The sequence below is a fragment of the Pteropus alecto genome, unplaced genomic scaffold (assembly GCF_000325575.1).
Source record: "Pteropus alecto unplaced genomic scaffold, ASM32557v1 scaffold1279, whole genome shotgun sequence".
Taxonomy (NCBI): domain Eukaryota; kingdom Metazoa; phylum Chordata; class Mammalia; order Chiroptera; family Pteropodidae; genus Pteropus; species Pteropus alecto.
The window spans coordinates 7,275-21,124 of NW_006443126.1; the positions used below are offsets into that span (position 1 = coordinate 7,275).

The 13,850-nt window shown below is 46.3% G+C and overlaps 1 protein-coding gene across 1 annotated transcript; it reads right to left on the bottom strand.

Moving 5' to 3' along the window:
• Nucleotides 1–91: 91 nt before the first annotated feature.
• On the bottom strand, nucleotides 92–12,748 carry SLC1A6 (solute carrier family 1 member 6). Its single transcript, XM_006923383.1, has 9 exons — nucleotides 12,542–12,748; nucleotides 11,635–11,772; nucleotides 9,862–10,066; nucleotides 9,013–9,055; nucleotides 8,167–8,510; nucleotides 5,056–5,289; nucleotides 3,691–3,885; nucleotides 959–1,093; nucleotides 92–290 (listed from the first exon to the last, which is right to left on the bottom strand). Exons 1-9 carry the CDS (start codon nucleotides 12,744–12,746, stop codon nucleotides 95–97), a joined length of 1,695 nt encoding a protein of 564 aa, XP_006923445.1. The 5' UTR covers nucleotides 12,747–12,748; the 3' UTR covers nucleotides 92–94.
• Nucleotides 12,749–13,850: the final 1,102 nt, after the last annotated feature.

Below are 13,850 nucleotides of genomic sequence, written 5' to 3' on the forward strand. Positions count from 1 at the left end.
CCTGCTCTTTTATCTCAACTTCTCCCAAACATGCCAGACAGAACATGTATGTTCAGTGCATGGTCATTTGGGCAGTGGGTCTTCCCCAGCACCCTCACATAGCACTCTCATTGCCTCCCCGTCCCCTGGACGTCCCCTTCTCTTGTGCCATGAGCGACTTGTAGGGCTTCCCCAAGCTGGGGAGGGTAAGCTCAGCTTCCTGCAGCTCCAGCTCCCGCTGAGACAAGTGCTCAATGACGGCTGCTCCAATGGAGTCCCCCAGCACATTGGTCATTGTGCGAAGTCGGTCACTGGGGAATGGAGGGAAGAGAAAGTTAACCATTAACATCCATTAACCAAGGCCTGAAGGGCACTACATTGCAAAGGATGAAGCAGAGAGGGTTCTCTGTGTCTGAGATTTGGGGGTTCACATTCTAGTCAATCCCTGACCAGGCACATCCCACCCTCACTCTGTCCTCAGTTTCCCTGCCTAAAAGATGCAGAATGGACCAGCTCCGATATGCTCACATTTGATCTCAGCAATGCAATTTTTTAAGGATGTAAACATCCAATATAGAAAATTAGGGGTTGTGAGCTGAACATCATATAGAATGAAGTTCAGGTTTATTTTATGTAAACCTCTTGTGTTTAAAGTTGATACTTTTAAAAAAAATATTTGTAAGCCAGCTCTGTCTTACAGACCACCTTTTTGTAACTTCTACATTAAACAGGTAAAAATGGGACCTTTACAGCTGATGGGTAAAGCCTCTATCATTTGTCTCCTCTCCTCCCTGCTTCCCAAAGTTAATTATATGGAATTTGGGATTCGTGGGCCATGGTTTGAAGTATTCCCCAAGATTCCTCTTTTGCTCTAAAATTCTAGAACTCTGTGTCTTTGCTGGACCCATGGGTTTAGGGGGTGCTGCAGGGAAAACAGGGTGTCGAGAAGAGACAGAAGCAGGGTCTGAAGGACACTCACAGGAACCAGTCCACAGCTATGATCAGTGTGATGTCTTCAGTGGGTAGGCCGACCGATGTGAGGACAATGACCATGGTGACCAGACCTGCCTGGGGGATGCCAGCAGCCCCAACACTGGCTGCTGTAGCTGTGATACTGCAAATGAAGAGAGAACATAGGGAAGCAGGAAGAGGAAAGGGATAAATGAGGAAGACAGTGAGAAAAGGCACAACAGAAGGGAAGGAGTCCGTTCCCCAGCACATCTTAAATTAAAATCAAAAAAAAAAGCAAATGTAAAGCAACTTTCGCTCTGGGCCAGTGCAGACAGGTCTTCTCATCCTTTGCTGGGACATTTCACAACTCATATTGTAGGTGCGAGAGCAGGTACATAACTAAGCTGCCTCACAGGCCGGAAGAGGGCCGAAGAATCAACCCAGGCAGCAGCCATGAACCACGAGACTGAGTTCATTGCATGTACATATATACTGAAAGTAGGTAGATCGGTACAGCCAGGTACAGCTCCAGGAATGAAACTCTGGAAGAGGGGCCAAGTTTAGAACCAAAAGAAGAAATTGTCTATGATGCTAAACAAATAAAAAATTATATATGGTTTTGGAAAACTGAAAGGTAGAACTCATGGAAAATGAAAAAGATGGTGCTCCACCATCAAGAAGAAGGTCAGACTGGATCAAAAGTAAGCTAGATTTGACTACTGTATCAACTCTGATTGTCTGACATGGTGTGCTAAAAATTCTAAAGCCACTGAGCTTGCTAGAAAAGGCATTAGTATCTGAAGCTGGCATCTTTCTTCCTGGTGGCCTCTGAAGCCCCCTCCCAAATTTTATAATTATGAACATGAAGCCACTCTGGACACCTAGCTCAGATAATGTCTCTATCAAAATAGTGAGGAGCGAACCCTTGGGTTGGTGGACAGAGAATGAGCAGACTCCAATCATCAGCCATATAACCTTAAACATAAACTCAGAGCCTCCGCTTCCTCATCTGTAGAATGGGAGACATGTACTTACTTTGTAGGGTTATTGTGAGTGGTAGAGCACAGTGCTTCCTGAATGGGGCTTCAAGAAGGGTAATTATTACCACTACTCTTAGTAAGAGAGACTATTTCCCCTAAATGCCAGCGCTGGCATAAATAGTGATCTGTGGGTGCCCCTGCAAGGCACATAGCACGCTCTCAATGGGATAAGCTAATTCCAGCTGATTCAAGAAACCAACTTGAACTTCGTTAGGTTAAGTTCAGATCAGGTCCAAAGTAGGAATTCCCAACCAGTCAAGAAATTGGCCCTTGAGCCTCTACCAGCACAGGAGTCACAATGAGTCTGTCTTCTTCCTCTAAAAAAAATATATTCCTGCATAAGAGCACAGAGCCTTGGAGAGTTCTGTCTAGCACATCCCAGCCAGCCTTTGCTGGGAGTTCATGCAGAGTCCTTACTACCAGGAGCCCAAGTCATGAAGAAAATCCTCAATGGCACCATCCCAGGACCCTGAGTCTGCTGTGTCATCCGACTCCCAAAGAGACCCAGTGCAGAACCATGAGTGTGTTGCTCACAGCCACGTCCTCAGCTCCTGAGACTGAGTCAGTATTACTATAATAAATATTAGCTGACTGATTGAACAAGAAGCTATTCCCTAATACTCAATACTTATGAGACCTGTTTCAGAAGAAATAGAAAATAGGAACCCCAGCCCCATGAGCTCCAAGTGCTTCCTGCTCACATAAAGGCAACACCGAGTTGCTGACAGAAGGAAGGGTCTATTGACTCAGACCCTTCTCCTAGGCCAGAGAATCTCAAACCATTGCCCACATATACCTTTGGTTCCTAGGCCAGCTTCCTTGAATGCATGTGCCTTCCTCCCACTTGTCCATCCCTCCTCCCACTCGTCCATCCCTCCTCCCACTCTGTGTTATGAGGTTATCGGACTCCTGGCTCAACCTCTCCCCACTAGGTGACTTTGGGAAAATGACTTAAATCTGCCTCAACTTCCTTTTCATCCTCTCTAAAACAATAGTGATCATTTTACCCACTTAAGGGAGGTTTGTGAGGATCAAACAAATGGGCACAAAGGTACTTTGCATAAGACTATTTACAGAGCCTTCAATAAATTAGCTCTCTCAACTCATATTTATTGAGCATCTACCACATGCTAGACACCTGGCAGAAATTCCAATAGAAGGAAATTCCAGTCCAAATGGAGTTTACAAGCTAGTGGGGGAGGCAGGCAATAAGCAAGATGAATAAATATACTAGACAGACGGTGCTATGAGGAAACCGTTCAGCCTAAGTCCAGACATGTAATTTTAAATAGGGTATTCAGGAAATGTTTTCCTGAAAAGGTGACATTGGAGCAAAGACTTGAAGGTGATAATGTTAGCTGTTATTTTTATGACTAAGTTGGAACATCTGGGTGATGGGACCCAGGAATCCATATTTATAGCAAGAATCTCAAGTTATTGGGATGCAACAACCATACTTTGGAAAATACTGGATAAAGTGATCTCCCACAATAGCATGTGAGAGGAGATCTGACTGGAACTCTTTGCCAGCTCCTGACAGCCTCAGGTTGCAAAGTCTCACCTTAAGCCTCACCCAATGTGGGTGACTGGGCTCTGTCCACATCCACCCTCCAACATCCAAGGTCTCCCTTGACCCTGAGCTGAGGCTCCCTCCTCCCCTAGCCAAGCTAGTGACTTCTTAGGTCTCACTTGCTGGCAGATCCAACCAAGACCATCTCACCTGATAGTTGTGATCTGGCCCAAGTTGAGCTCGTAGTTGTTGACCTGAGCAATGAAGATGGCAGCAAGGGCCTCGTAGAGGGCGGTGCCATCCATGTTGACAGTGGCCCCCACAGGCAGCACGAACCTGGTGATGCGGCGGTCCACACCCAGGCCCTCCTCAAGGCAGCGGAAGGTAATAGGCAGTGTCGCAGAGCTGGGGGAGAGAGCCCCAGGGGCTGAGAACAGGGGATGGCAGGGTGGGGCTGGAGCAGCAATGGGCCAAAGGAGGGCTCCCCTTGAGAACACTGGGAGGCCAGGCAGGAGCCAGAGCAGGGGGTGGATGGCAGATGTCTAAGTTTTCAGAGGCTGATAACTGCATGGAAGAGGAACTCCTCACAACACAGGGAGCACGCAGCAATGGGGTCCTCCAGGCTGAAGGTGTCATGACTTAAAGCCAATAGCTAATTACTAGAATAGTTCATGCCACTAGTTCACTCTATCTATCCACTCCCAGAAGGAAGAAGACTAAGGGCCTTCTGACTTCCCACCCTTCGGGGCTAAGAGAGGGATATAATATAGGACCCCATGTTTGGCCGGAATTATCTCAGCTACTAACCCTCTCAGTGTCTCCCCCTCCTGCCCCTCCCCCACTTCTCAGAAGAGGAAGGGAGACTCAATTGTCTGGTGAGTTTCATCGAAGGAATGAACATCTCATTTGGGGTCAGCCTGTCCACAAAACATGTGTCTATCTGGTCAGCTTTATGTCATGCAATGATAAGTCTGAACCCACAGAGAGGGCCTTTAGGTGTCCAGCCCTGTGGTGATCAAGTGGGTTTAATTCTGGGGTACAGTGGCAACAATCCTACTTGACCACAGATCAAAAGGCACATTCTCCAATCAGTGTTATGGGCAATAAAAATGACATTTTCCTTCCATCTGGTTGGTGTTTGTGATACTTCTCAAATTGTTTTGAATTGGGGTGATGAAAGAAAAGAGAGTTCTTTATTAAAACCCTAACCCCTCAAAAAAGGGGAAGGAAGCCAAGAGAGCTTCCAGACATCATCTCAAAGGAAGAGACTCTCTGAGCTAGAAAATGACTGAGAACATGATGTATGTTAGAACCTTCATCTTAACCTCAAAATTGGCAATTGATTCTCCTCCATATGAAATAGAGGCCCAGGAAAGGAGGAAAAGGGATCAAGAGAGACATCCAGGACAAAGATCAGTGCCCAGGTGTGCCACCTAGAGACCTTCAGGAGCCCCTGACATTACTGAACAGCTCAGAAGAGGTTCTGTGTAGTAAGGGGAGGGCAGGTCTCCTAGGAGAGCCAATGAAAGACAATAAACCTAGGAAGGGTATCCATGGTGGGGGACAAGGCCATACCTGGAAGATGTGCCCATAGCGGTGATGAGGGCCTGCAGCATGCCCCCGATGAAGGGGAAGGGGTTCCGGTGGGTGACGAGGAAGTAGATGAGAGGCAGGACGCCACCAGCATGTAAGAACAAGCCCACGATGACAGTCAGGGTATACATGCCCAGCTGACCCCCCAGGACAGCCATGTCTTCCATCTCTAGGATCTTCCCAGCAATCAGGAACAGGATACCCACAGGTGCATACCTGAGCCAAGCCAGACACCTGTCAGGGCTCCCTCATGATGTTCTCTGTGAACCTAGAGCTGGCATCCCCAAGGCTTTGCCCACATAAGACCCTCGAGCCAGGCAGTGCCCACCACACAGCACCTTACTTTACCCCAGTCTTGTGTTTTTTCGATGTAATACAGGTCAATTGAGGCAGTATTTTCTTTTTATATTTATCTTGTATCATTGTTAAAGACTAAAAATACAATCGCACATGCAGCTCCACCCTTAACAGCTGGAAAGCTCTTACAACTCCAGGGGATTAAATCTTGTAAGGTCTCTCCTTCATCCACTCCTCCACTCATGTTCCTCCCCGCCATAATCACCATCTTCAGGATTCTTTCCTTAGACATTACCCAAACAATCACTATCCTTGGCTCCCTAACTTCCCTATATTCACTGTCCCCAATCTTTGTTCTACATTTGTAACGTTTGTGCCCCTATTCTCTTTCCTATAAGTGCATATTCTCACTCATTCACCAGCCCTGAGCTATTTCACCTGGATTTCCCATGGACATCTCAAACAACCTGTCTTATCAAATCATCTATTTATTCATTCACTCAACAAAAATCTATTAAGCACCTGCTATGTTCCACTCACATGCTCCTTGCCCTCATGGTGCTTTCATTCTAATGGGGGAAATAGGCAGTAAACATAGAAACATGTAATTAAAAACTTCAGGGGGTGATAATTGCAAAAGTGAGTCATTGAGCGTGGCTACTTAAGTGTAAGGAGTCAGAAAGGGCTTCTCTGAAAAGATGACAGTTAAACTGAGGCCTGAATGATGAGAAGGAACCATGTATATCTGAGGGAAAGCATTGTAGACGCAGTGCAAAGACCCTGTGATGAGCATGAGCTGGGGGTACTGGAGGAGCAGAGAGAAGACCAGTGTGGCTGGAGCAGTGAGTGTAAAGAGGAGTAGAGACAGAAGTATGTTCATTAAAGACTCGCCTGTTTTCCCCACAATTCAGTCCATTGCTTAGTCTTGTGCCATCATTCACCCATCATCAGGTTTCAATTATTATTCCTCTCTTTAGAAATTGAAGTCTGCGCTTAGTCACTGTCAAGTGAATGTACTGGAGGAGGTGGGGACCTGTTGGGAAGTTGGTGCAATAGCTTGGGTCAGAAATGATGAGACGCAGGCTAAGGCTGAGGGAATGAGGATGTGGGGGACTTCTCTAGCCGCATCTGTGTTCCTCAAGCTGGGCTCAGGGTTAGCCCTAGTCAGTGGTTGTTAATTTATCCCAAGTCTAGATCTACCTCTGTGATTACTCTGTAAACCCCTTTCCTAACTCCCTCACCTTCTTTCTACCTCATTCTCTGCAAAATTTTTCAACCCTGAATCAATTGCACATGACTTCTTTCCTCCTATACTCAGCAACCTGGCATGTATGGATGTTTTCCCCAACCATACCAATGACACCATTATAAACTCATGGCTCTCAATTCAACTGAGCTTTCAATATTCCTTGTCAATCTTCTTGCTTATCCTTGATAAACTCCCTCTCCCTTTCCCCTTAGCTGTTTTTCCAAGCTCTTAACTTGGCCTCTAGCCCCCTACACAACTTTTAAATTATTTGGGATGATGTACAGTCTTCCCCAATTTGGAACCAGACAGTCTTGTTAACATCTTCCACCACTACTCCCAAGTTACAATATACTCCCACCCTCCTGAACTCACCATTCTCCAAACAACTCAGGTTCTTTCAAGTTTTGCATGTTCTCTTCCTACTGTTTAAAGTGCTTCTCCCCTCTTTCTGTCCTACTCACCTCTCGAGGCCCAGCTAATAGGTTGGATTCCTACTTACTTCTCAAGACCCAGCTATAGGTGAACTCCATAACTCCCTCCTCAAATTCCTGGGCAGAGTTCACTCATTCCCTTCATTGGCTCCCTTTACTGTGTTTTCAACACTTTTTAATGTCCCTTTACTATACAGAACTTTCCACCTCGTATTATATTGACCTAGTATGTGTCTGTCTCCTCCAAAGCTTTGTGAGACCCTTGAGGATGAGGACTGAACTTGATGCATCTCTGTATTCCAGAGTTCAAGACCAAGTCAGCCTGGGAAAATGTCTATTAAATGAGTGAAGAAATTAGTGAAAGTGTGAAGGAATTTAAAGAATAAAGAAATGCATGAATTAAGGAATAATTAATGAGTGGATAAATGATTAAGAAAATGAACAAATGAGACATGAACCAGTGGGTAAGTAAATGAATGAGTGTGTTAGGTAAATGAAGGAATGAATACAGGAAATATTTAAATAAGTAAATAACAAATGTAGAGATAAATAAGTGGGTCAAAGAATGGGTCCTAATGAATAAATGACTGAGTGATTAAACAAATCAATGAATCAATCAATGGTTTAACTAATGCATGAATGAGTTCATGAATAAAGTTCTGAGCGAATGAATGCATAATTGAGTGAATTAATCAGTGCATAGAAGAATGAATAAATGAATGAGAAAATAAATGAACCAATGCATAGAAGAACGAGTACAAATGAATAAAAGAATGAGTGGATGATTCAGTCAATCCAAAGAAGACTGAATGAGTGCATAGATGAACAAGGGAGTGAATGAACAGTGCATGGAAGAATAAGTATAATGAATAAGAGAGTGAATGAATAGATGAATAAGAAAGTAAATGAGTGAATAAATCATTATAGAAAGGAATGAATGAATGAGTGAGCAAATGAGTGAATGAGTATGTGAATTAACCAATACATATATAAATGACTTTGGCCAAATGGTCCCAATGACCCCATCAGCAGCTGCCCCACAGCCTGAATTCCCAGCCCTGGCTCCATCCTTCCCTTGTGTCATCATTTATCTTCCTATTACAGCCCAGCACTCACCAGATAATGATGCCCACCAGCCTCATAATAGCCTCATTGAGGCTGTCGAAGAAGTCCCGCAGGACTCGGCCCTTGTGTTTCATGCCGCCGATGACCAGCCCAAAGGCCACAGAGAAGACCACAAGGCCCAGGGCATTGATGCCATTGGCTGAACCAGACACAGGCACAGTCTCCTCGAAGGTCAGCACCTCCTGCAGGGTACCCAAGGCCCGTGTGATATTTTCCAGGAGGCTGGTTCCATTCTCCACTGAAGATGGAGGAGGCATGGAGGTGCTCTGCTCAGATCCGTTCTCTGTCCTCACAACGGTCCTGGTTACCAACCTAGTGCTGTACTGCGTCTTGAACTGAAATATGGAGAGATTGGAGCCAAACTCGATTCAGTGTATGCATCAGAATCACCTGGAGAAACGTCTTTCAAACACCAGTTCTTGGTTCTCACACCCTGGAGAGTCTTATGCAGTAGATCTAAATGAGGGAATGAATGCTTTGACCAATGCATAGAAGAATGAGTGAATGAATAGATGGATGAGTGAGTGAACAATCAATGCATGGAAGAATGAGTATAGAGTCTGCATTTTTCACAAGCCCTCTGAGCAATGCTCAGAAAGATTTGGGGGCCTGTCTCCTCAACCATCTACAGTCAGAAGCCTTGATTCCTCCTCTAGTACCATCCCCAGGAAACCCTTGGCCTGCATCCTTCTCTCTAACCCTCCCTTGATCATCATGTCAATGGCTATTGCTCTATCAGGCCCTTCTTCCCACCCCTCACCTCTGGACCAGTCACTCAGCTGCAAGCTCCCCCCACCCTCCAAGCCTCCTTGATCAAACCGTGTACTTCCCCCTGACCTGTTTGAAGCAGGCCTCCACAAGGTTGGGCGGAAACATATTTCTGCAGAAAAACATCAGATGAAGTGAAGGGGTTAGACGTGGGAAAGGTGTCAAGGGTGATAATAGCAATAATAAGAGCAAGGGCAACAGTAATAATGGCAGCTAACATTTGAACACTTTCTCTAGTCCAGGTTAAGTAAACTAAGCGTGCTACCTATATGATCTGATTTAAACATTACAATAGCCCTAGAAGCGAGTGCTATTGATGTCCCCCCCTTTAACACACACACACACACACACACACACACACACACACGCACACACAGAATTTATGTAAATTACCCAAAGCCACACAGCTGCTAAAGGGTGCAGATGGACCTCAAATCCAGGTTTGTCTGAGCCCTTTAATAGGACCCTATGCCACCACAAGACAATTCACACACATGTGCCAGTGATGCGGAAAAAAAAAAATGCAGGCAACTCCTGCACTCCTCCAACTCCCGCAGTCAGTGGCTAGAGCGGAACTGTGGCTAACCTTGACTCTAGCTGGCAAAATCTTGCTGCCCTAAGAGAATCACTCACCTTCCAATGGAGCTTGGGAATACCAAACACCACGTGTCCTGAGCACATTCCAAGATGCTACAGCTATACTCTCCTTGGGCTAAGAGTCAAAAGATCCTATGCTAGGAGTCAGCTGCTCTCAGAGGATTTGTGCAAGGCTACAAGGCAGAAAACGGGTACCAATAAAACTAGGCTCAACTTGGGCGTTGCATTTCCAGGCTGGGTCAACCTGTCCTCTTTGTCTGTCCTTGAGTATGCTGTTGCATGTAGGGCCAGAATTCCCATCAAAATTAGAAAGGACGTCACCTGACCAGGTCCATGAAGGCATCGGCTGTAGGGATGGTCTCGATCCGGCCCTCACGGTGCAGTCCCTCCTTGGAGCCCTTCCCAGGATGGATGATGGTGACCATAAGGATGCCGATGAAGACCGCGATGACCGTAGTCACCATGTAATACACAGCTGCCCGCATTCCCATCCGCCCTGTCGCCTTGTTATCCAGGGATGCCATACCTGGACAACAGGTGGTGCAGCCCCATGAAGCCCCATCTATGCCCCACCTGCTCTTCCATTCATCCACTCCTCCCTCCCCACAATGGTTCCACCAAGAATTCCCTTCCTCCTACACCCCACCCAGCACCCACACCACCATCCCCTGACCCACGTCATCATTCTTCAACCCCAAACCTATTTCCCATACACATCTTCCACCCCATCTTCTTCCCAAGCACTGCTTTACCAAGCTTCCCTCTACTCCAAGCCAACCTTTCCAATCCCCACTCCACCTTCCATTCACCTCTATTTTGCACTGTAACCTCACTTTCATGCCACTCTTCATCCCACTATCCACCCTATGATGATACCTCCCTCCGACCCAGCTCAGAATCCACTATCTGTAGTAAATGCTTTTGGTGCCCTAGTGTCCTCTACCAGGCTGATACACCTATCTTTCAGTTGCTGAGTGTGTTGGCTGCTAACAGTTCATTCTGCCCCCTTCCACCTGAGAATTGCCTTCAAATTCCACAAAACAGCTACCTCTCCAAAGACCTACAGCCAATGACTGACTGCTACAGGGATTTAAAAATCCAACTTTTTTTGACTCCGATGGAATCAGAGTTGAGAGGAACAATTCTGTAGTGTGGCTCATGCTCCAGAGCTCCCCACGGGATCAGGCCGAGAGGCCAGCCTTCTGCTGAACTCATGTCTCTGCTTAGTTTCTTCCTTGCCCCATCCTGCTCCCCTCACTTCCTCATGAGTTTCTCTTGAGAGCTATCCTCAATAAATTGCTTGTGCGAATAACCTCATCTCAGGCTCTCCTTCCAGGAAATCCAACCCAGGAAACCATTCTTTCATGCCTTTATCTTCATGCCGGTCTCAAAATCTGGAGATTGACAACCAACCACCCAGGGGCCAATTCTGGCCCACTGCCTGTTCTTGTAATTAAAGTTTTATTGGAACACAACCATGCCCATTTGTTTACCTATTAACCTACACCTGCTTTTGTGCTACAATGGCAGGATAGTTACAACAGAGACCATATGGCCCTTAAAGCTGGAAATATTTACTATAGTTACAACAGAGACCATATGGCCCTTAAAGCTGGAAATATTTACTATCTGGCCTTTTACAGAAAAGATTTGCTGACCCCTGCACAGTCCATCCATGCCTCCATCCCAGCCCCCAACCACAATCCTGTCACCTCCATCTCAAACATCCATGTCACGCCATCCATGGCATGTCTGACCTTCCATGCCATGCCCCAGATACCTTCCCTGGCTGTTTCCCAAAAAAGTCTTCCTTTCACCTCTGGATGATACTAAGCTCCTGGTAGGCTGGTATTTTATCTCCAGTGAAAAATACAGGAAAGCTACTGAGATAAGTGGTATAGGTCATATGGGGTCTGGAGCCTGAGTGTGATTGGGATCTGGGCTTTAGCCAAGAACTCTGAGCTAGGTGCATGCTCTGTGTTTGAGTTTCTAAGTTGGGGAGGTAGTTCCATGCTTGAGACTCTTTTGCCTCCAAGTTTGTGTTTGGGCTCTGGGGTGGATGCTAGAGGCCAACACTGGCCTGGGTTCTCTCACCTGTGACCAGGCTGGAGACAATGAGTGGCAGCACCAGCATTTGCAGCATCCTCATGAGGAGCTCTCCAGGAAAAGAAAAGTACTTGATCTGGCGATAGGTGAGCTGATACGGGCGCAGGGCAAAGGCCAGGCTGACCCCTAGGGCCAAAAATAGGTCCACAGAGTGGAGTTTGGGTCATTCAGCCCTAAGCAGGGGCCATCCCTCCCAAGAAGGGTGTGTGTGGATAAGAGAGAAAAAGAGAAACATTCCATATGACTGTATGTGTGTATGTGTGTACATTGTAGAAATGTATGGATTTATGTGTTATTGTGCTGATATTGTGTAAATTTGTGTGTAAAGGTCTGCACACGTGTGTGTACATACGCATGCATATGTGACAGTGTATACTTATTTGTGCACACGTATCTGTGCCTATATATGTGGACCTGTAAATGAGATGCACATGTTTCTCCTATGTGTGTGTAGAGGTGTAACTTATATGTATGTAGTTTTCATACATGGGTGTGTATATATAAGCTCCTGAGTGTACTGATATGTGTGCAAGGGACTGTATGTGCATGTGTGAATGTTTGGAAGTTCTAGTATAAGTATGCAACTGTATATATGTTTATGTCTTTGCGACTGTAAGTTTTGTGCATTCAGTAAAAATAATGTATTCATGTTTGTGTAAGTTCACATAGAAAAAGTGTTTGTATAGTGTGTTCATATGCACGTATGTACACATGGATATACATATGACATTGTGTGCACACAGCTGTGTTTGCATGAGTGTGCACCATCTGTGTGAGTGTCCTTAAGGGGGGGGCGGGGACATGTGCATGTGTACAAGTGCAAATGAGTAAGTGGCATGAAGAGACATGAATGCAAGGACTTTTCCCTGCAGTCCCGCCCTCCCAGCCCACTCACCGATGACCACAGCGCTGACAGTCAGCAGGATGAAGGCGTTCCTGCGCAGGAAGCGCAGCACGTGCTCGCGGGTCATGGTCTGCAGGCGCAGGCGCGTGCGCAGAGCTCTCTGCTGCAGACTCTCCTGCAAACGCTGCAGCCAGCCCACCCGGCCCAGCCGCTGGCCACTCTCCCGCAGAAACAGGCTATTGCCGTGGCTGCTCATCGTCTATCTGCGGGGGACAGAAGGGCCCAGGCCTGGTGAGGGACAAAACAGTGGGCAGATGTGGGTAGAAGGCGAAGGGTGGGTGAAAGGGTGACGAGAGTTTGTGAGGAACTCGGAGAGAATCCAGACAGCAGGGGAGGAGCCATGTCGTTCTGCTGGGTTGTGCCCTGGCTAGGGTGACTGAGAATACTGCCTGGGGTTCAAGGGTCACGTCCTGGCAGAAAAGGGCCAAGATCTCAGTGTGGCTCAGGGCATGGGAGAGGCGAGGGAAGGAGACCACAATATTATAGGTGCTTTTGCCATTCTCTGACTCCATCCCGCTCCTTATTTCATGATATCATCACAAGCAATTGGAGACTGCCCCTGCTCACAACTCAATCGAACAAGCCTTTGCTGAGCACCAACTGCATGCAGAGCCCTAGACATGACACCTTGGGGCTAGCCCCCCAAATTAGTATGTTTTGGTGTCTGGCCTGGAGGTGCTAACAAGTGGGCTTTCAACAACAGAATCAATGGCAGCAAGTGCCTGGCAAACAGAAGGTGCCCAGTAAATGCAGCTGCTCCGTGGGCTTGCCCTGGTGAGCAACAGGAAGAGGGGGCAGTCCGTGGGAAAGAAATTATGACAATCTTTGATGCCAGTGGCTCTTCAGGATCTGTCTTTGAAGGGAAATGTGATGTTCGGAGTCTCCGTGGGATGCCAGGCACTGTTTTCCCAACTTCAGACGTTTTTGTCTCCTCTTTATATGGCCATATCCATGTAATTTTCTATGTAAGTGTATCTAAAATGAAAACTAGATACATTAGGTCACGTCTTTAGAAACAGTTAGGTCATTACTTGAAATGTTGATTATATTTTAATACACATTAAATAAAATGCGTATAAAAATAAACACCTGCCATCCTTTTCCCAGCTAAACACCTTAGATGTGTAGGGCAGCTTGGAAATGTGATTTCACGGGCCTGAGGAAGTCTTACCTTCGCGGACTCCTTCCTTCATTAAAAAAATTAAAATTACATTTTACAAAGGCATTGGTATAAAAATGAATATATTATTTTGGAACTAGGTAGAAGTGATGGTTGTACAACACTGCAAGTGAACTAAAT